Source organism: Nycticebus coucang, chromosome 1 (assembly GCF_027406575.1).
Source record: "Nycticebus coucang isolate mNycCou1 chromosome 1, mNycCou1.pri, whole genome shotgun sequence".
In the NCBI taxonomy this organism is placed as follows: Eukaryota; Metazoa; Chordata; class Mammalia; order Primates; family Lorisidae; genus Nycticebus; species Nycticebus coucang.
In genome coordinates, this window is record NC_069780.1 from 143,623,819 (window position 1) to 143,647,929 (window position 24,111).

Genomic DNA, 24,111 nt, shown 5'->3' on the forward strand with positions numbered 1-24,111 from the left:
CCACAGTACTCTACAGAGGGCAGCAAAGTGAGACTCTGTCTCTTAATTCTTTTTCTTTTTCTTTTTTTTTTAAACCAGACTTATAGATACAGAATAAGACTAAGTGTGAAATGGCCATAATGGAAATACGAACAACAGAGCAAGAGAAATTATAGACTCCTGATGGATAAAGAGAAAAGAAGTCTGATATTCTTGCAGATGAGCTGTATGTCCTGGAGAAAGCTTAGCAGGACATTAGAAGGACAGAAGATAAATTTCCATTGTGTGGGACTGGCCCCATAGGGTATCTGTCATTCTCACACTATGACTAGATGCTAGTAGAATACTCCAGTTATTGTGACAGCCTAAATGTTCCCAATGAAAAATCACAGGTCTGTTTCATGCTTTAAAATCATAGATAGCTTGTCAAAACAGGTTTTCTTGAATAAGAAATTTTGGATCAAGAATGCAGCATTACCCCATCCCCAAGAATTTCCCACAGATTTCAGAGCTGCCAGTTCCCATACTCACGTGAGCCTATTCTTTATACACATATTTATCTAAAATGCAATATAATTCTATACATATAAATATGTAAAATATTTATATTCTGTACTGGTGTCGCTTTACTGATTATTTCTCTGTAGAACCCTAATACAGCAAATTTTTATACTTGAAAGTGGGGTGCTGTGGTAATAAATATTTAAAACAGTGAAAAAAAATAAAATCATAGATAGCTTGTCATTTCCTTACTTATGTGGGACTTCTATAGACAAGGTAAAGCATTACCTATTTCCATCTCCTTTTCCAATGTAATTCACAAGCGTATCTGCTCATCAGCACCTAGTTGTACTATGTAAAGGCCCAAGAGTAATGGCACTGAAGGGTAAGTGGTCAAAGGGGAGAGTAATACTGAAGACAGGAAAATAACGGAACAGGGGTGGGAATCTTCCTTGCCAAGGTTTTGGTGCATTGTGACTGGGGAGGGGTGAGAGCAGGGAGTGGTTTCAAAGTGGGTAGGCTGCACTGGTCCTGTGACTCCCCTGGTAACCCCCCGAGAAGCTACCATCTTCCATGTGACTCTGGGCTGGGATCCCTGAACTGTTGATACTATGTTATATGTAGGTAGGAATGCCTGCAGGAGGGCCCTCCAGAGTCTGTTCACAATGGGGGAAATGGATGTTTGGTATGAAGGCTACAGTCAGAAAACACATTCAAGAAAAGCTGTTGTCTTCCTTCACAATAAGACCATGATCTCCTTGGTGGAGGGATTCCTCCTTACTTGGATAATGCCACTCCACATAATGTTCACAGGTTGGCTTTCTCTCTTCCTTGGTCTGTAGATTCTATTGTGAGGCATTTAGCACCTCCCTAAACAGGCCTACTACTCTTGGGTACTAGCGTGAGAGCTCCTAGTATGAAAATACAGAGTGAGGTTACCCCCGTTTCCCCGAAAATAAGACAGTGTCTTATTTTAAAGTGTGCTCCCAAAGATGCGCTAGGTCTTATTTTCAGGGGACGTCTTATTTTTCCGGTAAGTAGGTCTTATTTTCGGAGGATGTCTTATTTTCGAGGAAACAGGGCAGGGTATCAGTCAGTGAATGGAAAATGTTCCTCCTATCCTGAAGCTTTTCTCTCAAGTCCTACCCACACCAGGGTCCTTCTCATTTCCACAGATAAAAGAACTCTAGTTAGGTGGTCCCTGTAGCTCAGTGGCTAGGGTGCCAGCCACATACACGGAGGCTGGCAAGTTTGAGGCTGGCCTGGGCCTGCTCAACAACAATGACAACTGCAACCAAAACACAGCAGGCGTTGTGGCGGTTCCTGTAGTCCCAGCTACTTGGGAGGCTGAGGCAAGAGAATCACTTAACCCAAGAGTTTGAGTTTGCTGTGAGCTGTGATGCTATAGCACTCTACCGAGGGTGACATGGTGAGACTCTGTCTCAAAAAAAAAAAAAAAATTCTAGTTAATTTGGGACATAACAGTATTCTCCTCAATCCACAAGAAAACTTTAGAATCTGTAGTGTTGAAAATTAATTCATTTTTCCCCAAAGTGATTGCATATTTTAAATTCCAACCAGCAATTTACAAGGGTCCTGACTTCTGTCTCCCCACCAACACTTGTTGGTCTTGATCACAGACATCCTTGGGTGTGAAGTGATATCTTAAAACAGGTTTTGCTTGCTTGTCATTAGTGAACAGTGATATTGACTATCTTTTCATGTACTTACTGGCCATTTTTATATCTTATTTGAAGAATTGTGTATCATTTCTCTATTTTTAAACTAGGTTATTTGTCTTTTTATTGAGTTGTAAGCATTGACATATGCAGATAAGATTATTATATACATGATTTATAATTTTTTTTCATTCTGTAGCTGTCTTTTCACTTTCTTGATAACATCCTTTAAAGCAATAACATTTTCAACTTTGATGAAGTCTATATTTTCTTTGTTTTGTACTTTAGGTGTTGTATCTAAAAATCCACTTCGTAACTCAAGCTCACAAAGACTTATACCTGTGTTTTCTTCTAAGAATTTCATATTTTTAACTCTTACATTTAGATCTGTATTCTATTTTAAGTTAACATATGTATGGTATGAGATAAGGGTCCTCTTTTGGATAAGCATATGTAGTTGCCCCAGTACCATTTAATTTGGGATGTAACAGAATTCATCTCAATCAAATGACACAAAGACTTATTCCTGGAATATGTGTTACAAATCCGTTGACCACAGATGTATGAGTTTCTTTCTGGACTCTCCTCCACAGGGCTTGTTCTGTTATTGTTTATTTCTTCAATGACTTGGATGTACAGTTTAGTGAAGCCTATTTCCCCCACTGTGTGCAGCTTCTCAATAATGCTCCACAGAGTGTGCTCTGGCACAAGCTCAGTCTCACTGACCACAAGGGAAGATTGGACATAGTTTTAGCCAGGTCTGCTTTAACTCTCTTTCCCTGATCTCCCCTTTAAGCTTGGTCAGCCTTTATAATCATAGTATTACACACAGCTGTTGGCCACTACCAATTGCTTGGTGATTGCTTTATTGTTTTCCACAATGCTCTGTGATTCATTTAAAGTCAGGCTTTTTTGCATGGGCACTTTGTTGACACTCTTTGAGGCTTACTGCACCTTAGGAAGGCTGCTCTTGGTCTTTTCCATGATAAGTATTTTGTATTTTCCTTTTTGCTACTCGAGTCATGGAGCTACCAGTCTCCCCTAAATTGCTTACCATCTCCGTTGTTTTCAATAACAGACTTAGGCTTAACTTCCCCACATTCTGTTCTAAATAAAGTCAGCTCCCTTAGACAGAGCTGCGGAGCTCTCTGCTCTTACAGTCTGCCTCCCCCTTGGCAGAAACTCTGCATCACTGCATTGACGCTGGGCACCGGACAGTCTTATTCACTCCTGCTCTGAGTGGGGCACTATACAGGGATAGCAGCTCCAGATCATTTTTGACTTGGCTTGGCTCTCCGGGCTTGGAACCTCTGCCCTATGAGCAAACTGATGAGGGAGAGCAAGACTCAGGATACTTGGACTACTGTGACTACAGCAGAACTTCTCTGCCACGAGGGTATAGGTGCAGAAGGGAGCTCCAGCCTTCTCACCTATGACTGGCTGAAATAGAGCTTCTGTATCACAGAGCTAGAGGATGAGATATCAGTAGACTACTTCACCTAGGGTGAAACTGTAGCCTTAGACTGGGGGTGAGAGAAATGGATGGAGGGAGCCCCATCTTCCTGGATGCATCCACCTAAAGTAGAACTTGTAATCATGTTGAGCTGGCAATGGGGGTTTAGAAGCAGTCCTGTATCAAATCCTACAGGCTCTTGCTGTTCTTACAACAGTTTAGATAGATTTTAGTAACAACAGACAATTTTGAATAAATGATTTTTCATTTGCTCTATGTCCTTAGGCTAATTTATAGAGAATTTGATTTAAAAAAAATCATTTTTCATCAGTTAAATGGTTGTCTTGCTGGGGGAAGGGTCCATTGAGCATCTCACACCACCATTCTGGAAATTATCTTTACTATTTCTTGATTTATAAAATTGAAATATTATTTACTTCCTTCTAAGAGGATTTCATTCTTCCTTCCTTCTTGCCTCTTTAAATTTTTGTGAATGGTATCATTTTTATGTTTTTCCCCATGATTATCGTTATTATTATATGCTTTCATCATTTATTTTTCTTTATTTCATTGTTTGTTTGTTTTTTTTTGGCTGGGGCTGGGTTTGAACCCACCACCTCCGGTATACGGGGCTGGGGCGCCTACTCCTTGAGCCACAGGCACCACCCTCATCATTTATTTTGCTCTTGGTTGCAAGTTAACTCAAATTGACTTAATCAGTAAATTTAATATTTCACATAACAGAAAATCCAAAGGGAGGCTGAACTTTAAACTTGGCTGAACTAGTGATTCAACAATGTAGTTCAGTCATCCAAAATAAAGACTTCATAGTAAGGCTGGTTCCCAATTGCTTACAAGATGGCTGCCAGTAACGATCCCATTAAACTCTTTCTCATTCCTGTCCAAAGTCAGAAAGAATGGCTTTTCCATTTCATGTCTTTTTTTCTTTTTATTGTTTGGGATTCACTGAGGGTACAAATAATCCAGTTATACTGATTGCATTTATTAGGTAAAGTCCCTCTTGTAATTGTGTCCTGCCCCCAAGAAGTGTGCCATACACCATAGCCCCCATAACCTCCTCCCACATCTCCTCTACCCACTCCCTCATTCCCCTACTCCTCACCTTGTATTAGATCATCTACTGCCTTCATACTAGAATTGAGTATATTGGATTCTTGCTTCTCCATTCTTGTGATGCTTTACTAAGAATGTGTTCCAACTCAATCCAGGTTAATACAAGAGATGTAAAGTCTGCATCTTTTTTAGTGGCTGCATAGTATTCCATGATACACATACACCACAGCTTGTTAATTCATTCCTGGGTTGGTGGGCCTTTAGGTTGTTTCCACATTTTGGTGACTGTAAATTGGGCTACAGTGAACAGTCTAGTCTAGTCACATAATGCAAATGTCGTTATGATAAAATGATTTTTTTTTTCTTGTGCCTAGTAATGGGATTGCAGGATCAAATGGGAGGTCAAATTTGAGTTCTTTCAGGATTCTTCATACTTCCTTTCAAAAAAGTTGTATTAGTTTGCAGTCCCACCAGCAGTATAAAAGTGCTCCCTTTGCTCCACATCCACACCAGCACCTGCACCTTTGAGACTTCATGATGTGGGCCGTTCTCACTGGGTATAGGTGATAGTTCAAGGTGGTTTTGATTGCATTTCTCTGATCCGGGAAGATGAGCATTTTTTCAAATGTTTGCTAGCCATTTATCTGTCTTATCTGTTTATATCTCTTGCCCTCTTCATTTCATATCTTAAATATAGTTTCTTCTCATCCCATTGGCCAGAACTGGATCACATGCCCATTTTCAAACCAATCACTGGCAAAGGGAATAGATTACTGAGGAGCAGAGATGGTATCTGCTACACAGCTACCAGGTCTATGTTGAGAGAGTTGATTAATCAGGGTTATGTTAGGAAGAAAGAATGACAATATGGATACTAATTAGCAAACAACAGGGAGTGTTACAAATTTGATGTTTTCTATCAACTGTCAACAGTACGTAATGACTTCCATTAAAAAAAAAACCCAGATATTAATGCCTCTACCCTTTTTTTGTACATATCCTATACCACTTTAGTTTCTTAACAACCAACTGTGGTAAGTAATTTACACAAGAAACTAGTGAATGTTATAATTTAGATTTAAAGTCACTAATTTGCTAGACAACACTCTCTATGGAATATACCTTGGAGGAATTCATTGAACCACTGTAATATTATAGACTTATGTTACAAGTAACTTTTTATTCATTGTATTACAAATGAATACAATAAATACATTGTAATACAACTATACAAATATCTTCCTTTAAAAAAGGTAGTTATTGCCAAAGGTTAATGTGGTAAAGCTATCTTCCCTGGCTTGTACACAGTAGGAATGGACACACAAAATAATGGAGGCAATAATTAATTATTTAATAACTCTCAGGGTTCAGTAAGGTGATTGGTAACAGAAGAGTCTAAGACTGGAAGCTAAGTTTCTCATAATCTCAACAAAACAATAATGAACAATAATGAGAAGAGGGAAAAAAAATCTCACAATAGCAACACCAAAAATACGTAGGCATAAAGCCAACAAGAAATGTGGAGAGCCTTTAGGAAGGAATTATAGAACTTTACTGAGAGATGATATACCATAACAACAATACTTAATATTATGAAATGTTAATTAAAATGCCAATATCCTCAAATTAATATTAAAATAAGAATATAAATGAGAAGTAATATGATATGATAGAAGGATAAATGGAAAAGCATGACTGCTAAGAAACATTTTAATAGTAATGATTTTTTGAAGGAGAACAATCAGTATAGAAAGAATAGATCATTAAATGAATATTACTGGGATATATATCTAAGGAATGGAAAAAATGGTACTTTACTATTATTATTTTTTACCAAATCATACACCACAATAAACTGGAGTTCAATGTGGAGAAACAAGGACAAAATTAAAAAAGTTTGCTCACTTTATAGCCCTCGGTAGAGTGCCACTGGCATCATAGCAACCTCCAACTCTTGGGCTCAAGCGATTCTCTTGCCTCAGCCTCCCGATTAGCTGGGACTACAGGCACCTGCCACAACGCCTGGCTATTTTTAGAGACAAGATCTTGCTCTGGCTCAGGCTGGTCTCCAACCCATGAGCTCAGGCAATCCACCCACCCCCGCCTCCCATGTGCTAGGATTACAGGTGTGAGCCAGCATGCCTGGCCCCTATTTTCATAGGACACAATATTCTGGGATAGCTATTATTCTTTTTAAGAAAACAAACAAAAAATTGGACCCCAATTGCTTCTGTCTTGTAATTTTCTGCTGAGAAATCTTCCAATAGTCTGATGGGTTTTCCTTTGTAAGTTACTTGATTTCATCACCACAACTTGTAGGCCAATGACTTCATGTTGACTTTGGCCAGGCTGATGACTATATGCCTTGATATGACTTGGTGATGTATTTTGCAGTGAATCCCCTAGGAGTTCATTGAGCTTCTTATCCCTGAATGTCTAAACATCTAGGTTAGGGAAATTCTCCTCCATTATTACATTACCTCAAGTAGAGTTACTATGCTCTTTACTTTTGCTTTTTCTCCTTCAGGTGTACTTAGGATGCTTTACATATTCTCATATTTCTCCAAGATTTTATTCATTGCTTTTGATTTATCTTGCATTTTCTTAAAAGGATTTGTTCTGTAAAGTTTGGACTTGGTCAAAGGGCTGCACTTAGGGATCTGGAAGTCCACACATGGCCTTGGGGTTGCATGTTCCCATCCCAATTCCCTATATGACTCTTATGTTTCAAGAAGTTCTGGGTTTTTTTGTTTGTTTGTTTGTTTTTGGCCAGGGCTGGCTTTGAACCCGCCACCTCTGGCATACGGGGCGGGTGCCCAACTCCTTTGAGCCACAGGTGCCACCTGAAATTCTGGTATTTTTAAAAAATAGCTTTCTCTTTAGTGAATTTTTATTCATGTCCTAAATTATTATTATTATTTTTGGTTATTTTGTATTAGTTTTCAACTTTCTCATTAATCCCATTGAGCTTGCTTGTAATTCTATACCTGACTTCAAACTTCCTTTTGGTTGGAGTGCATTGCTGGAGAGCTAGCATAATCCTCTCGGGGATGTTCAAACAGCCTGTTTTTTCATACTGTCCAGAGCTCTCATGCTGTTCCTTCTCATTTGGAACTGCTTCCCTCAACTCAAAACAGATAGCTTTGCAATTCACCTGTTCTCCTCTTCTGGGAACTCGGTGTAGAGGACAGGCATCCTGACTTTTGGTTTGTGCAGGAAGTACCCAGTGAAGTGTAGCTGGAAACTTGGGTGGGTTTGGACCTCAGGCTCCTGGGATAGAGTTCATTGGTGGTGAACTAGGTTAGGTCATCCCCAGGGCCCAGGCCAATGGTGGGGTGCTTGAGTCCTGGGACGGTGGGGGCTCAGATTGAGAATTTCCCCTTAGAGTTCAGGTGCTGATTGTGATATGGAATGGTAGGGTCATCTACTTGTCTGGAAGAGGATCAGTAGGAGAAGGTAGGATAAGACGGGATGCACTGTGAGCCTGCCATAGGATAGGCGCGTTCCTCTTGATGAGATTAGCAGAGGCAGGCAACTGTGATATGCACAAACCCTCATACCTTTTATCCTCAGTTTAGGTGGTACTTTTCATCCTTAGGGCATCTGAAAGGGCTCAGATTCCCAGCTTCTTTCCTGACCTGGCCATAGGAGAAGTGGTGGAGAAAGCTCAAATGTCTATATGCTGGGCTCTCAGAATGGTTGGGCACTGGTGAAATACTCCAGCAGGGAAGGTGCAGTTTTACCCTGGACTTAACCTCCAGGGATAGTTAGAAGAGATAGACAGCTCAAGAAGGGGAGCACTTGTTGTAGCTTTTTAAAGGGAAAGGGGTTACCCCACACTCCATGGAAGGCTAGATGTGATAGGTGCTTTGTCAGGGGTGAGGGGATAACTTCTTCCTACCATCTTGGCTTCACTGTCCCTTGTAAAACCCTCATCAGCCCCAAGCAGAAACCTTTCTGTAGGCAGCCAGAACATTTAAAATCAAATACTTCATTTAATTGTAGTTACTATGTTCGACAGTGATTTTTCAACCAGTATGCCAGTTGAAAGATCATTAATTAAATTATTTTTGAAAGAAGTTCAAAACAGAGTAAGTATATTTTTACTCTTAAATTTTTTTCCTTTTTTTTTTTTTTTTACACATTTCTTTTTGAACAACATTATTTAAATATGTAGAGGAAGTTTAACTATAGGTTCAAGTGTGCTGTGAGATAAAAAAGGTTGAAAAATACTGAGTGACCATATGGCTTATATATGTGTCTATTCACCCTCACCTGGTCTTTATATTTCATTTTAATTTATAATTCCCTCATCCTGCTATTTCATTAAATGTATTTTATAAATTATTTCAAATCCTTTTCAGGATATAAATTTTAATTAATTAATTATGGACAAGGTCTTGCTTTGTCACCCAGGCTGGAGGTACAGTGTCTCATAACAGCTCACTATAGCCTCAATCTCTTGACGTCAAGCCATCCTTCTGCCTCAGCCTCCCAAGTAGGTAGGATTAGTGGTGTACTCCACTGTGCCCAGCTAATTTATTTTTTGTAGAGATGAAGTCTGTCTACATTCTCCAGGGTGGAAACAAATTCCTGGCCTCAAGCAATTGTCCTGCCTTAGCCTCCCAACACGATGGAATTACAGGCATGAGCCACTGTGCCCATGCAAGTGTATAAATAAGTAGGATAATCCCATTTTTATTATCAGTCTCTAAATGACAGTACACAATGAAATATAGTCTACATTGGGAAAGACTGTAAGTATTCCCAGTATGATTTATTTTAGAATCATTGATTTTTGAAATAAAAGAAAATATGAAATTATTTTGGTAAATGAACCAAGATAACTTGAGTGATACTATTTTATGATGTGAAGGAAATAAATTTTATAATTCCCACCAGTGTTAAACAAGATCATGGAGGGCAGGGACAATATCTGTACAAACACCACGTATACCATCTAGATGTTTCCTACCAAAACAAACTTCTAGTAAATGTTTGCTTGCATAGCTGGCCAGGAACAACATTGAGAAGGAGGTATCATTGGTGTTCTCTTTTTGGTCACCCCAACGAGGGGATTCAGTAGTGAGAAAGAACGCTTTTCTGCTACCTCAATGTTCCAGCCATAATTGAACAGAGGAATGTCCAATAAGCTTCTGCCTTCTCATGGAGTATTTCCTTTCCTTTCCCCACCCTTTACTTGCTCTTCCTCATAAAAGATGGAGTAACTGAAGTACTGGGCCGGCAGGACTGAGGACAGCCTTGTGTCCTGATTACACTTCTCTACTGGGTAGAATCACAGCTGTGTTTGGCGTGTCCTTTTGTCTCTAAATCTGCGTAAGCTCAGTGCAGGGAATTTGTGCAGCAGGCTACATGCAGTAGGCGGAGCAGGGAGGCATATCTTTCTCTTCATAATTTGATTTGAGCCTGTAAGGCACGTTTGTAAGTCTTCGTGCAGCTGGTGAGGTTAGAGCACTTCAAGCTTACTTTAATAATCTGATTCTTCTCTGCTGATTGTTTTTCAGGGAAGGAAAATGTGTTTTACTGCTAATGAAGTACATAATTTGATCCTCATTTGGCTTCTCTTAAAATATTTAAAATATTTTAATATTTTAAATATTCCATCTATATCTGACAATTAGACCAAGAAATCCTTGCTTCAATTTTACTTTTTTCTGGCTCAAGAAGGAAGACCTCAAAAGACTATTAAGAAGTTTCAGATTTGGAGTTTTGGGGAAAGACATAATTATTGTCCTCAGATATTTACAGCTCTATTCTCTGTGACTGCAGAGGAAATAACAAGGGCCAAAGAATGAGTAGTAGTGGAAGGCAGAAATGAGGAATAAGTAACACCTCAGATGGGATTTCCTTGACACTGGTAATGTTCAAGTAAAGATGGAATAACAACTAGTTATGATGCTTTAGAAAGGATCTGAATATAGAGGAGCTAACTAGAGATGAGGCTCCATTCTTATCTATAATTCTATGATTTTTTTTTTCTTTTTGTAGTTTTTGGCTGGGGGTGGGTTTGAACCCATCACCTCTGGCATATATATGGGGCCGGTTCCCTACCCCTTTGAGCCACAGGCACCACCCTATGATTCTATGATTTTAACATAGTTGTGAGGTGAATAACCACTGTTTAAGAGTAGAATCTAATCAAATTTAAAAGTGGAATTTAACAGATTCTGCTGTACATGATTTTTAATAATTTTTACATAGTTTATAAATTATAAGGACCTTAGAACTAGAACAAAGAAGCAGTCAGAATAATCGGACAATCATGTTAGTGAGAGAGAACAGTTACCTGTCTGGAAAAAGACTCTAGAGATAATTGTCCGACACAGTGGGCAAGGAGTGCTTGCAGGATTGTCTTTGGCCAGAGTTCGTAAGCAGGGCTCACAGAAGATGTGGTGGCAAGGGTAGCACATGTAAGGGTTGAAGTAAACATCCAAACACACTGCACAGATGTAGCTGTCCTTTTCTTCTGCATATTCATTGTCATCATCTGTGTTCATATCGTTATTCAAAGTCTGCAAAACACAAAAACAACTTTTATTAGTTCAGTACCAGGTTGGTTTCCTTGAGATTGCCTTTACATTTTGTTAAAATGAAAAGTATTTATGAAAAGCAAGTATCTTTTTCTGTGACATATTCAAAGTGACAGAAATGCTACCTTTCAAAGTGAAAAGAAACTGAAAATATGCATGAAAAACCAAAGTCTAATTATTCTTTTTAGTACTTTTACATATTGCTAAATGCTACAATACACCAAAGCACATTAAGTATATCTGTGTCTCTCCTTCCCTAGCCCTAGTTGAGTGTTAGATGTACTAGTCCCAGGAATATAGATCCTCCTCCTAGCCCACCTTTACACAGCAAATATGCTGATTGTCACAAAGTTCTAGACCTTACTATGGGCATCCACATATGATGAAAAGTAAAAGCAAGAGGCTGCCATACTTCATCTTCACCCTGTGCATGAAACATTGTCTATGCTGTACTTTGCAGCTTTCAGGACCTCAAAGTCAAGACAGATCCAAAGCCTAGAGTTGTTAGAAGGTAGACATGGCAAAGAAACTTGGGGTAACTATGGGATGAGCCATGCAGCTGGGAAATATGATGAGCTTCTCCACCTTCCCAAATGTAAGAGTTAGAAAGACAGTGTATCAGGTCCTCTGATAAAATTGTTTAATGTCATTTAATTATAATGTTGATAAGGAAAAAGATCACTTCCTAGTGTGTGGAATTTGCTTGTCCTATGTCTATAGGGGTTTTCTTTGAGTCCTCTGGTTGCCTCCCACATCCCAAAGATATACCTGTTAGATAAACTGGCATGTCTCCACAATCCCAGTCCTAGTGGGCATGCATGAGGGTGCACACTGCAATGGGATGATGTCCTATCCAGAGCTGGCTCTGCCTGGTGCCCTGACCTGTAGGGAGAGTCTCCAGCTACTCACCCCCTTGATCTGGAATAACTAGGTGGGTAAATATCTTACTTGTTTTTATTCATCTTTTAAAAATGTATGTATAGTTCACATATTTTAATGTTTAATAGTAGAAGAATTATTAACAAGTTTGGTGATGTTTTGTGACTAGAAATAAGCTGTAGGAACTTAACTCTTGTTAATTAGCCCATGGTAAAATTGGTTTCATTATGTTATTTTGGTTAAAGTCATAGTTTCCAGGAACCTATTGGTAAGAACTTTGAGGACTTACTATGGTTAGGAAATAGGCAGCTCAGAGGTTAGTAGGACAAAGTCTGTTAGCAGCATTCCTATTACTCATCAACCTCACAATTTCATCATTTTTGAAGTAGTTGTAAGGATGGAATGAGGGAATCCACTTAAAGGGTTTAGTATAATACCCAGCACACAGTAGGTATTCAATAAATGTTAGCCACAGTAATACTCCTGTTCCCTCACTCATGCCTTCTCTTCCTTCTCCACAGACTCTGTAGTTTATGCTAAATCCCTAAACACTTTTTCCCAAACCAGGCCTGGATTCCGTCCAGTAAGACATAATGGTAGTCTACAGGGTGTATTTCTTTTCTCCTCACTTTGATGTTTATAAAAATGCAGATCAGTGATTAATATTTGAAGGAGTCTTGGGTTTAATAAATATTCATAAGTTATAAGAAATGTATAAGTTATGTAAATGAGACAACAGAAGTTTGAGAACACAGAAAAACATTTTGCTATGGTTTGATGTTTGTGTTCCCTCCAAAATTCATGTTAACATTTTAAATCTCAACCAAACAGTATTAAGAGATCAGATATTTAAGAGGTGATTAAGTCATGAGGGAAGAGTATTATATTCACATAAGCAACCTTATGTAAGGGCTGAAAGGAACAGCCTTGATCTTTTTTGCTCTTTCACTATGTAAGGAAACATCTTCGAAGCAGAGATTGGGCCCTCTCCATACCCCAAACCTCCTGGGACCTTAACTTGGACTTCCCAATCTCCAGAATTGTAAGAAATAAATTTCTGTTCCTCTAAATTACCTAATCTCTGGTATTTTTGTTACCATAGCACAAACAGAGTAGAATAGCTTTCTATTCCTACTGAATAAACTATTATTTGACTTTTCCAGATGGCTTTGCTTCCCCTCTGCTATCTTTCTGCCACCTCCTGGGAATTTCTCCTTTGTGGAGGACATATTTAAGTCTTTAGCCTATTTATTTTTAATTGAGTTGTGTGATTTTTTTTTTCTTATAGACACGTAGGCATTTTTACGTGATCTACTTACTATTGGTTAAATGTGTTGTGAATATTTTTTCCTGTTCTCTTGTTTTCTTCACTTTTTTATGTGCTTTGATAAAACGAAGTTTTTAATTTAATGCAGTATGTGTAATCATGATATTGCCTTTATGGTTACCTTTTTTTTTTTTTTTTGGTAGAGACAGAGTCTTACTTCATTGCCCTCGGTAGAGTGCCATGGCGTCACACAGCTCACAGCAACCTCCAACTCCTGGGCCCAGGCAATTCTCTTGCCTCAGCCTCCCGAGCAGCTGAGACTACAGGTGCCCACCACAACATCCGGCTATTTTTTGTTGCAGTTTAGCTGGGGCCAGGATCAAACTCACCACTCTTGGTATATGGGGCCAGCCCCCCACCCACTGAGCCACAGGTGCCGCCGTTTGGTTACCATTTTTTATATGTTATTTAAAAATTCTTACCCTTTCCTTAGGTCATTAAGAGCATAATTTTGCATTTCATAATATTTTGTGATCCTATAACACCCCTCAAATTGACTTTCATGTATGACATACCATATGGGTAAATTTAATTTTTCTTTTCTATAGTTATTATTAATAATTGGCCTAGTTTATTTATTACAAAGATTTTCCTTTCCTGTATTGCTTTCAAGTACCAGTTTGTCATTAATAAGAGGTCATATTTGCATGGGCCTGCTTCAGGGATTTTAATTCTGTTCCATTAGTTTACCATCTATTCATATGATATAATCAGTCTCTTCTAGCTTTTTTTTTTTTTTTTTTTTAAGTCTCTTGTAGCTTTATGATAAGCCTCAATATCAGGAATGCCCTTCATCTTCTTGTTATTCTTCAGCAGTGTCTTGGCTATTTTTGGCCTTTTCTATGACTATATATTTAGAATGACCTTGGTATAATCTTTTTTAAAAAGTTAAAATTTTTATTGGAACATCTTTGAACCTAAAGTTAGGAAGAGTTACAAGTATTTACACTACAGTTTTTAAATACATAAACCACGTTTATTTCATTTATTAATTTTTTTTCTATGAAATTCCTCATACGCCTCACTTGAATTTTTCCTGTAATCATTTAATGCCTTTTTCTATAGATTTTTCAGGGTATAGACTCTTTTTTCTTTTTTTTTTTATTGTTGGGGATTCATTGAGGGTACAATAAGCCAGGTTACACTAATTGCAATTGTTAGGTAAAGTTCCTCTTGCAATCATGTCTTGCCCCCATAAAGTGTGACACACACCAAGGCCCCACCCCCTCCTTAAAAATTATCTTGGTATAAGTCTACTTGTATTTGAGCCAATATTTTCTCTCCACTTTTACTACTCTCCCTTTTCTCAACTAGACCATTCATAGTATATGTGACACACATGCTCTTATCCAAATCAAATTAATAAGCAAGTAAAAATAATCTCACCAGTTCATGTAACATTCTTCTATTCCCTTTCACAGCTAAACTTCAGAAGAGACTTGCCATATTATAGCAGTTTCTGCTTTCTTGCTCCTATCTACTCTTCAACTCACTTTAACCTGGCTTCACACTCTGCTGAACTAACCTCTGTATAGCTGAATCCTGGACTCTTTCCTGACCTATCTTCCTCACTCTCACCAGCATTTCCCATGTAGACCAGGACCTCTTCTTTCTCATCTGGTTAATGTTTTCTTTTTACACTTGAAAACATCAGACTCCCTACAATGATCTACAGGACTATGCATGATGCAGCCTACCTTGTTACTTGACCTACTCTGTATTCACTGGTCATCTTCTGGCTCAACAAACACAACAAATATTTTCTTGCCTTAGGATCTTGAGACATGATGCTTTTCTCCTCCTAAAAAGCTCTTATTCTGTGTGGTGGATTACAAAATACATAAAATTCTCCCTATCTTTTAATGCGCATCCCCATACATTTCACTAAGATGGAGAGATTCTTTTTCTTTTTAATTGCTCAATCTTGGGTGGCTGAATGACACTTGTCCCTCTAAGAGGTTGGGGGACGTGGACGCTCAAGGGTTGCGTAACTAATGGGTTACCCGCGCGTGCAGGTGTAGGCTGGGCACACGCTGAGCCAGTCAGTGTAGTACATGTACAGCCCTGGACATCTAAGGGCATCACAAACCTGTTATTGCTCAATCTTGGGTGGCTGAACGCCACTTGTTCTATTTTTTTTTTTTTTTTTGAGAGATTATTATTTTTTTCATCCTCTGAATTTTGGCTCTGCCATGTGACTGGCTTTGGCCATTGGGTCATTAACAAACGTAATACAAATTTAAAAAATGGGTATGCATTGGAAATGGCCCTCCCTTGCTGTTCTTGGTTCTGAGTTCATTATCATGTAAAAAAGGCTAGACTGGCCTGCTGGAGGATAAGTGACACATGGGCCAATTACCTCCATTGCAACTGCTGACAAGCAGCCAAACCCCACATGTGTGAGCCAGTAATTGTTAGTTGACTACAAATATGCAAGTGAGCCAAGAAGACATCATGTGGTACAGAGACATGGCATCACTGAACTCAGTCCGAAGTGCCAACCCAAAGTATACATGGATAAAGGTCTTCTGGGTTTTAAGTAACTAAATTTTAGAGTGATTTATCACAAAATAAAACTTCACTGGCACATCCTTTCCTACACTTGGCTAGCTTTGCACTTTATCCTTAAAATCTTAGCTTAACTATCAACTGCCCATAGATAATTTCACTGGCTGTTTTATCCAATCCCCATGTGATTCTCTGTCACTTGTTTCCTTTATAGTTCTTATACTTTTTATTTGCCTATTTTTCTTTCTTCCCCAATAGAATGCTACCATGTATAAAGGGAGTGTCTCACATATACTCTCGTGTGTGTGCATCCTTGCCGAATGAATTAGTAGATAGGTTCTAAAGCTGACGTTACCACTCAGTGGGTCTTGATTATGGGCGCTATCATCCTTAAAATGATCACAGGGTCAGCTTGTACAAAATTTTATTGATATTCATCCTCTAGTGAGTACCTAAGCTAAGCGTTTTTAAGTATTCTTGTGGAACTTTTGGATATTTCAAGATGGATAATCATTCTTTGAAATCTCATACAACATACAAAGTTTAACACGGGATAAAAAATAAATTTCCCTCACGAACAGAAAAACTGTAGCTATGAGTTGAACAATGATGAAAAAAATCTGCTGAAAAGGTAACAGGATCAGTAATTTTTACTCATTATTGACACATGACTCTTTCCTCCTGAATTTAAAAGACATTTAAAAAAATGATAGCTAAAAGTGGGGATTACTGGTACTGAATTGGGTGTCCCAGATAAAAACCTCTTTGAACCTACATGCTTACTTACCAAAATTTTATTTCATAATGTGGACTTATTCTGTTTCTATTAGACCCTCAGGATCGTGCCTTGAGATTTGAACTAATTAACCACAAAGAAACCTATGCCATTAAAAAAAGCATAATTTGAGGAACTTCTTATTCCATTACCAAATTGTGGCCCAAATTTGTGTGCAGATTCTATTTCCATGAAGTATCTTATACTTACACATATAACAAAAATGACTACACTTCACTAAAAATTGAAATATGTTATTTCATAAAAGTATTTTCAAAATAAACTTAGTGGTGGAAGTTAGAAAATAGAAAGTAAAGTTAAAACTATTCATCTGTTATTTAAATTAATCAAACCACAAAATAGAAATAACACAAACCTCTAGGATCACTGTTTTATTTTTAATTTTTTCAGGCTGTTTAACTTTATTTTTAAAAATTTGATAAGGTATACAATGTGAGTTAATCAAATAAGGGTAATTGGGATAAATATCATCTCAGGTATTTATCATTTCTTTGTGTTGGGAACATTCAAATCTCCTCTTGGTTATTTTGAAGTATATCCTAACTTACCATTGATTATAGTCACTTTGTTCTGCTATCAAATATTGTTCATTCTATTTAACTAGATGTTTGCATACATCCCCTCTTTATCCTTCTCTTGCTACTATCCTTCCCAGCCTCTGGTGATCATCATTTTATTCTCTGTTTCCATGAGATCAATTATTTTTAGTATTTACTTCTCACATGTGACTGAGAACATGTGAGATTTGTCTCTCTGTGCTCGGCTTATTTTGCTTAACATAACATCTCCAATTCTATACATATTGCAAATGGTAGGATTTGGGTTTTTTTTGGTGGCTATGTAATATTCCACTATGCATATATACCACAGTTTCTTCATCCATTCATCTGCTGAAAGACAGGTTGATTCCATATCTTTTGTGAATAGTGCTGTAATAAATATAGGAGTACAGCTATCTTTTTGATACACTGAATTCCCTCTCCTCTAGATATATACCCAGCAATGGGATTGGCAGATCATATAATAGTTCCATTTTTAGTTTTTAAAGAAATCTCCAAGCTGTTATCCACACTGGTTGCACTAATTTACATTATCACCAACAGTGCAGGAAGGTTTGCTTTTCTCTATATCCTTGTCAATTTTGTTACTGTCTTTTTGATAAAAGCCATTTTAACTGGGGTGATATGATATCATTTTAGTTCTGATTTGCATTTCTCTGACTAATAATATTGAGTATTTTTTCATATACCTGTTGGCCATCTGTTTGTCTTCTTTTGATAAATGTCTATTCAGATCCTTTATTCATTTTTAATCAGATTATTTGATATTTTTAATTGAATAGTTGGAATTCCATACGTATTTTAATTATTAGGTCCTTGTCAGATGGGTAGTTTGCAAATATTTTCTTCCATAGTACTAGAAGTTCTAGGTAGAGAAATCAGACAATTATCCTTGTTTGCAAGTGATATGATCTTATATCTAGAGCAGCAGTTCTCAACGTGTGGGTTGTGACCCACAGGAACTGTATTAAAGGCTCATGGCATTAGGAAGGTTGAGAACCACCAATCTAGAGAAACCTAAAGACCCTACCCCCCAAATTACAACTGATTAATAAATTGAATAACATCGAAGAATACAAAATCAACATACAAAAATCTGTCACATTTCTATATGCCAATAGCAAATAATCTGAAAAGGAAATCAAGAAAGTAATCCCATTTACAAAAGGTACAAATAAAACACCTAGGAATAATGTAACCAAACAAGTGAAAGATTGCTATAATGAAAACCATAAAACACCAAAGAAGGTGAAGAGAATAAACAAAAAAGGAAAGATATTCCATGCTCATGGCTTTGAAAAATCAATATTACAATGTCCTACTACCCAAAGCGTCTATAGAGTCAATGCAATCCTCATCAAAATATCAGTGACATTCTTCACAAATCCTAAAATTTATATGGAACCACAAAGATCTGGACTTCTTTGATGAAGCTTCTGAGAACGTATAGTGGAGAAAAAGAGTCTCCTCAATAAAGGTGCTGGGCAAACTGGATGCAGAAGAATAAAACTAAACTTTTACAGTCTGTCACCATATAGAAAACTCAAAATGAATTAAAGATTTAAATCTAAGACAAACTACTTAAAGGAAACATTGGGGAATCTCCTCAGGACATTGGTCTAGGCAAGGACTTCTTGAGTAATAACCCCACAGCACTGGCAATCAAAGCAAAATTGAGCAAACAGGATCACATCAAGCTAGAAAGCTTCTGCCCAACAAAGGAAACAACCAACAAAATGAAGAGACCACCCACAGGATCACTGTCTTAAAGAAGACATTCAAGAGTTTTCATTAATCCAGAAAACTGCACATATGTATATATGTGGTAATAAAAACTTAATACCCAAGGATAATAAATTACCTCAAGGTTAGAACTCCAGTGATTTTTCTCTAAAATGGAGAGATGTAAGGTTATAAAGTAAATTTGCTATTAGTTATATTTTTAAAAAATCACTTATTAATAGATGAATGTTAGCTTGCCTATGAAATCATTCTCCTCAGTAAGTTCTCATAGATGAAAACACAACTATGATTATCAAAAATATCATTGTTGAGGGAATAGAAAGATAGCTAGGCTGGTTAAGAACAACCCGAATCCTTTCTTGAACAAAGAATGGCATAAATAAATACTAAAAAAATATAAACTAGGCTAATCCAGATGGCAGCTTTTCTAAAAATTCTGAACAGGTTCCTGGGCTGATATTGAGATGAAATTTATTAGGAATAAATATAAATCCCTATTTAAGACTCTCAAATAGACTGCCAGTGTACATATAGAAGGAAAGTTAGCTGAAAGCAATTCATGTAAAGATGACCTGAGGATTTTAATTCACTAGAAACTCAATATACTTTGTTTGCTTAAAGAACAAATGAAACTTGGGTTTCCATCCCTGCCATCATACTTGGAACCATACAGACTTGGTAACGAATTTAAGGGACACAGACTAGAGTTATCCATAGAAACATGTTGAAGGCCCGGACAATACAAGTTCTGAAAGTATCTCATGTGAAGTATGGCTAAATGACTGAGGATTATGAATTCAGAAAAATATTAAGAGACAAGATGAGTACGTTTAAGCATTTGTGTGAGGGAGATCATAAATTTCTTCCATGTAGTTCTCATGATTAGATTTAAAGATAAATGGATATTATGAGAAAACAGACTGTGCACACTGTACCCCATAATTGCATTAATGTACACAGCTATGATTTAATAAAAAAAGCTTATAAAAGAAATATCTACTTATAAACCAAAGACATGAACACAGAATAACATGATCATTCTTATAATAGTATATTTATCGTGGAGCTAAACATTTATTTTGTATTCCCTACTAAATAGCTTACAAATAAGATGTTGAAAGTTGTACACATCAACTCATTTCCTCAACACAAAAACCCTACAAAATAGGTAGTATGATTATCATCAGTTTTCAGGTGAAAAGGAATTGATACATAGAATTTCACTCGCTCAAACTACTAGGGTATAAACACAGCCAACCTGGATCCAGAATAACACTCTTGACTATCACATTTTTAGGTAAATTAATACACTTCATATAGTCTTGGGAAATACTAGATGTTCAATAAATAATAACTGATGATATGGAAATAGGTTAAAAGATAGAGGCAAATTTATACAGGACCTATGGGGAAGTTAGAAATAGCAAGTTATATCATAATCAGCAAATTTATCACATTTATCATAATCAGCAAATGAATATAATAGGTGCCCAGGTGCCTATTTTTAACTCCATGGAGATTATTCTGTGAATGGAACCAAACACACTCAGGCGTCTTTCTTAAGAAATAATTAAGTTATACATTCTACAAAGCAAATAAGCTTTTTAAAAATCAGTAAAAAATTAGTATACAATTTAAGACTGTGTATTAACATTAAAAACAAAGCAGCAGTGACATTTAACTCATTTATAATGTTTGCAACCTTTCTTGCTGAATATGCCCTTAAAAGTTCATGTGTTGGAAACTTAATCCCCAATGCAACAGTATTAGAAGGTTGGACTTTAAAGAAGCGATTAGGGCATGAGAGCTCTGCCCTAAAAAATGGATTAATTAGATTATTACAGTAGTGGTTTCCAGATAAAGGTTGAGTTTGGCCTAATTTTCTCAGTCTGGTGCCATGCTCTGAACTTCCCTGTCTCCAGAATTGTGAATCAAATAAACTAGTTTTTTTTTAAATAAATTATTCAGTTTGTGGTATTCTCTTATAGCAGCAGAAAACAGAATAAGACATCTCCCCACCTTATTTTTTACACGAAGCAATAGTAGTATGGTGGTTAAAAGCACATACTCCAGAACCAATCTTTCTAGACTCTGACACTAATGCCTTTGTGACTTTATGCAAGTTATTAATTCTCTGAGTGACACTTTCCTCATTTGGAAGGTGGGGATACATAGAACTGTAAGAAGAAATGAGTTAATATAAAGCATCCATAATGCCCATAATAGAAAACATGTCATATGTTTTTACTCTGTTGCTATATCCTATTTCTTTTCTTATAAAGATCAATCTCAACTTTTAACACTTGAGATTTGAATTGAACAGTATCTGTTGTCCCCATTATAAACAAGGCAGAACCCATTTTACTGCTAACTCCAAAATGCAAAGACTGATCTATGCCTTTATTTTATATTTATTAGGAGTACCTTTTTCAAAACTGAATTAATCTATATTTAGTATTAACTGTTGTATTCTTTTTCTATTTTCTTCAACTTAAACACTCCATCACCCTTATTCTCCTCTTCCTTGAATTCATCTTCTGTTTTACTCTACTTTGTCCTTGAGAATTTTTATTCAGAAAATACTAGTGGGTGGCATATTCTTTCATATTGGATCTTCACATTTTCATCCTATTAGAGTGTAAAATTCTAGATTAAAAATAATTTCATTTAAACCTTTGAAGATATTGCTGCACTGTTTTGTAACATGTACTCCCTAAGAAAAGTCTGATATCAATCTTATTTTTGTTTCTTGTTGAAAGTCTTTACAGTATCCTTTTCTAAGTGGAAATGATTTCAATTTCACTCCATTCAATACGATATTGGCAGTGGGTTTGCTGTAGATGGTCTCTATTAGTTTAAGAAATGTCCCTTCTATACCAATATTCTTAAGTGTTCTGATCATGAAGGGATGCTGGATATTATCAAAAACTTTTTCTGCATCAATTGAAAGAATCATATGGTCCTTATTTTTTAGTTTGTTTAAGTGCTGAATTACATTTATAGATTTATGTATATTGAACCAGCCTTGAGACCCTGGAATAAATCCCACTTGGTCGTGGTGTATAATTTTTTTGATGTGTTGTTGGATTCTATTTGTTAAGATCTTATTGAGTATTTTAGCATCAATATTCATTAGTGATATTGATCTATAATTTTCTTCTCTTGTTGGGTCTTTCCCTGGTTTGGGGATCAAGGTGATGTTTGCTTCGTAGAATGTGCTGGGCTTTTTCTATATTTTAGAAGAGGTTCAGTAATATAGATATTAGTTCTTCTTTAAATGTTTGGTAGAATTCTGATGTAGAGCCATCTGTTCTGGGCTTTTCTTTTTAGGGAGATTTTGTATAGTTGATGCTATTTCAGAACTTGACATAGACCTGTTCAACATTTCCACTTCGTTCTGGCTAAGTCTTGGTAGGTGGCGTGCTTCCAGGTATTGGTCGATTTCTTTCAGATTTTCATATTTCTGAGAGTAGAGTTTCTTGTAGTATTCGTTAAGGATTTTTTGAATTTCTGAGGAGTCTGTTGTTATTTCATTGTTACCATTTCTGATTGATGAAATTAGAGATTTTACTCTTTTTTTCCTGGTTAGGTTGGCCAAAGGTTTATCCATTTTATTGATCTTTTCAAAAAACCAACTTTTTGATTTATTGATCTGTTGTATAGTTCTTTTGTTTTCAATTTCATTTAATTTTGCTCTGATTTTTGGTTATTTCTTTTCTTCTGCTGCGTTTGGAGTTGAAGTATTCTTCCTTCTCCAGTTGCTTGAGATGTCCCATTAAGTTACTAACTTCCTCTCTTTCTGTATTCTTGAGGAAGGCTTGCAGTGCTATATATTTCCCTCCTAGGATTGCCTTTGCAGTATCCCAGAGGTTCTGGTAATTCATGTCTTGATTGTTGTTTTGTTCCAAAAATTTGGTGATTTCCTTCTTAATCTCATCTATAACCCATCTATCCTTCAGCAAAAGGTTGTTTAGCTTCCATGTTTTTGTATGGTTATGCAGGTTCCTGTTGTTAGTTAGTTCAACTTTTATTCCATGATAGTCTGAGAAGATGCAAGGAATAATTTCTATTTTTTTAAATTTGCTGAGGTTAGATTTGTGGCCTAGGATGTGGTTGATTTTGGAGTATATTCTGTGGGATGATGAGAAGAATGTGTATTCAGTTTTGTTGGGATGAAATGTTCTATAGATGTCTGTTAAGTTCAGATGTTGAATGGTTAAGTTTAAATCTGAAATTTCTTTGCTTAGCTTCTTTTTGGAGGATCTATCCAGCACTGCTAAAGTGGTATTAAAGTCTCCAACTACTATGGAACTGGAGGAAATCAAGTTGCTCATGTCTGTTAGAATTTCTCTTATAAATTTAGGTGCGTTCTGGTTGGGTGCATAAATATTAATAATTGAAATCTCATATTGAGGGATCTTTATTTTCTAACTATAAAATTAATACATGGTAACAAATGAAACAATAGAATAATTTATACAGGCAAAGAAAACTGTGGCAGCTACTATTAGTTGGATAACCCAATACTTTTCCCAACCCTCTTCTTTATAGAATGATTCTCCATTACAGATCCCAAAACCTAAAAAGTTGTTTGGTGAGGTTTTCTTACAGCTAGAGTTGGCCTAGTTTTGGCCAATGAGACCAAAGGATAAGTATGTTAAAGGTTTCTGGGAAAGCTTTTGATTTCTTGGTGAAAATGGAAGGAATAGCTGACACGATCCTTTTTCCTCCCTTCAACATGATTTATCCTGATATATGGATCTGTCACCCATCTTGCAACAAAACGCTATATACAGGAGAAGAAAGGAAGTTGAACACAAAGTTATTCTGTATCTTTGATTACAGAAACTACATTTACTGAAATAAACATCAACTTACCAAGCTCCTGTCATTCTCCTTTCTGTTATCTACTGCTAAAACCATAGTAACCATCTCCATCCCACTTGCCCCTTCCTACCTTCCAGAGGCAACCATCCTTAAGGTAGCACTGGTGAATCCTTTCATGCCTTTTCTTGGTTCACACAAGCCTGTGTGCCCACAAATACCCAGCTTCTGTATTTT

The 24,111-nt window shown here is 36.8% G+C and overlaps 1 protein-coding gene across 2 annotated transcripts in view; it reads right to left on the reverse strand.

The window, feature by feature from the left end:
* The window catches only part of RNF180 (ring finger protein 180), a 135,286-nt gene that overhangs the window by 24,445 nt on the left and 86,730 nt on the right, over positions 1-24,111 (reverse strand). For both annotated transcript variants that reach the window (XM_053589945.1, XM_053589936.1), the window contains one exon: positions 10,994-11,219. In XM_053589945.1, the coding sequence (XP_053445920.1) occupies positions 10,994-11,219 (226 nt within the window). The remainder of the gene's footprint in view (positions 1-10,993; positions 11,220-24,111) is intronic.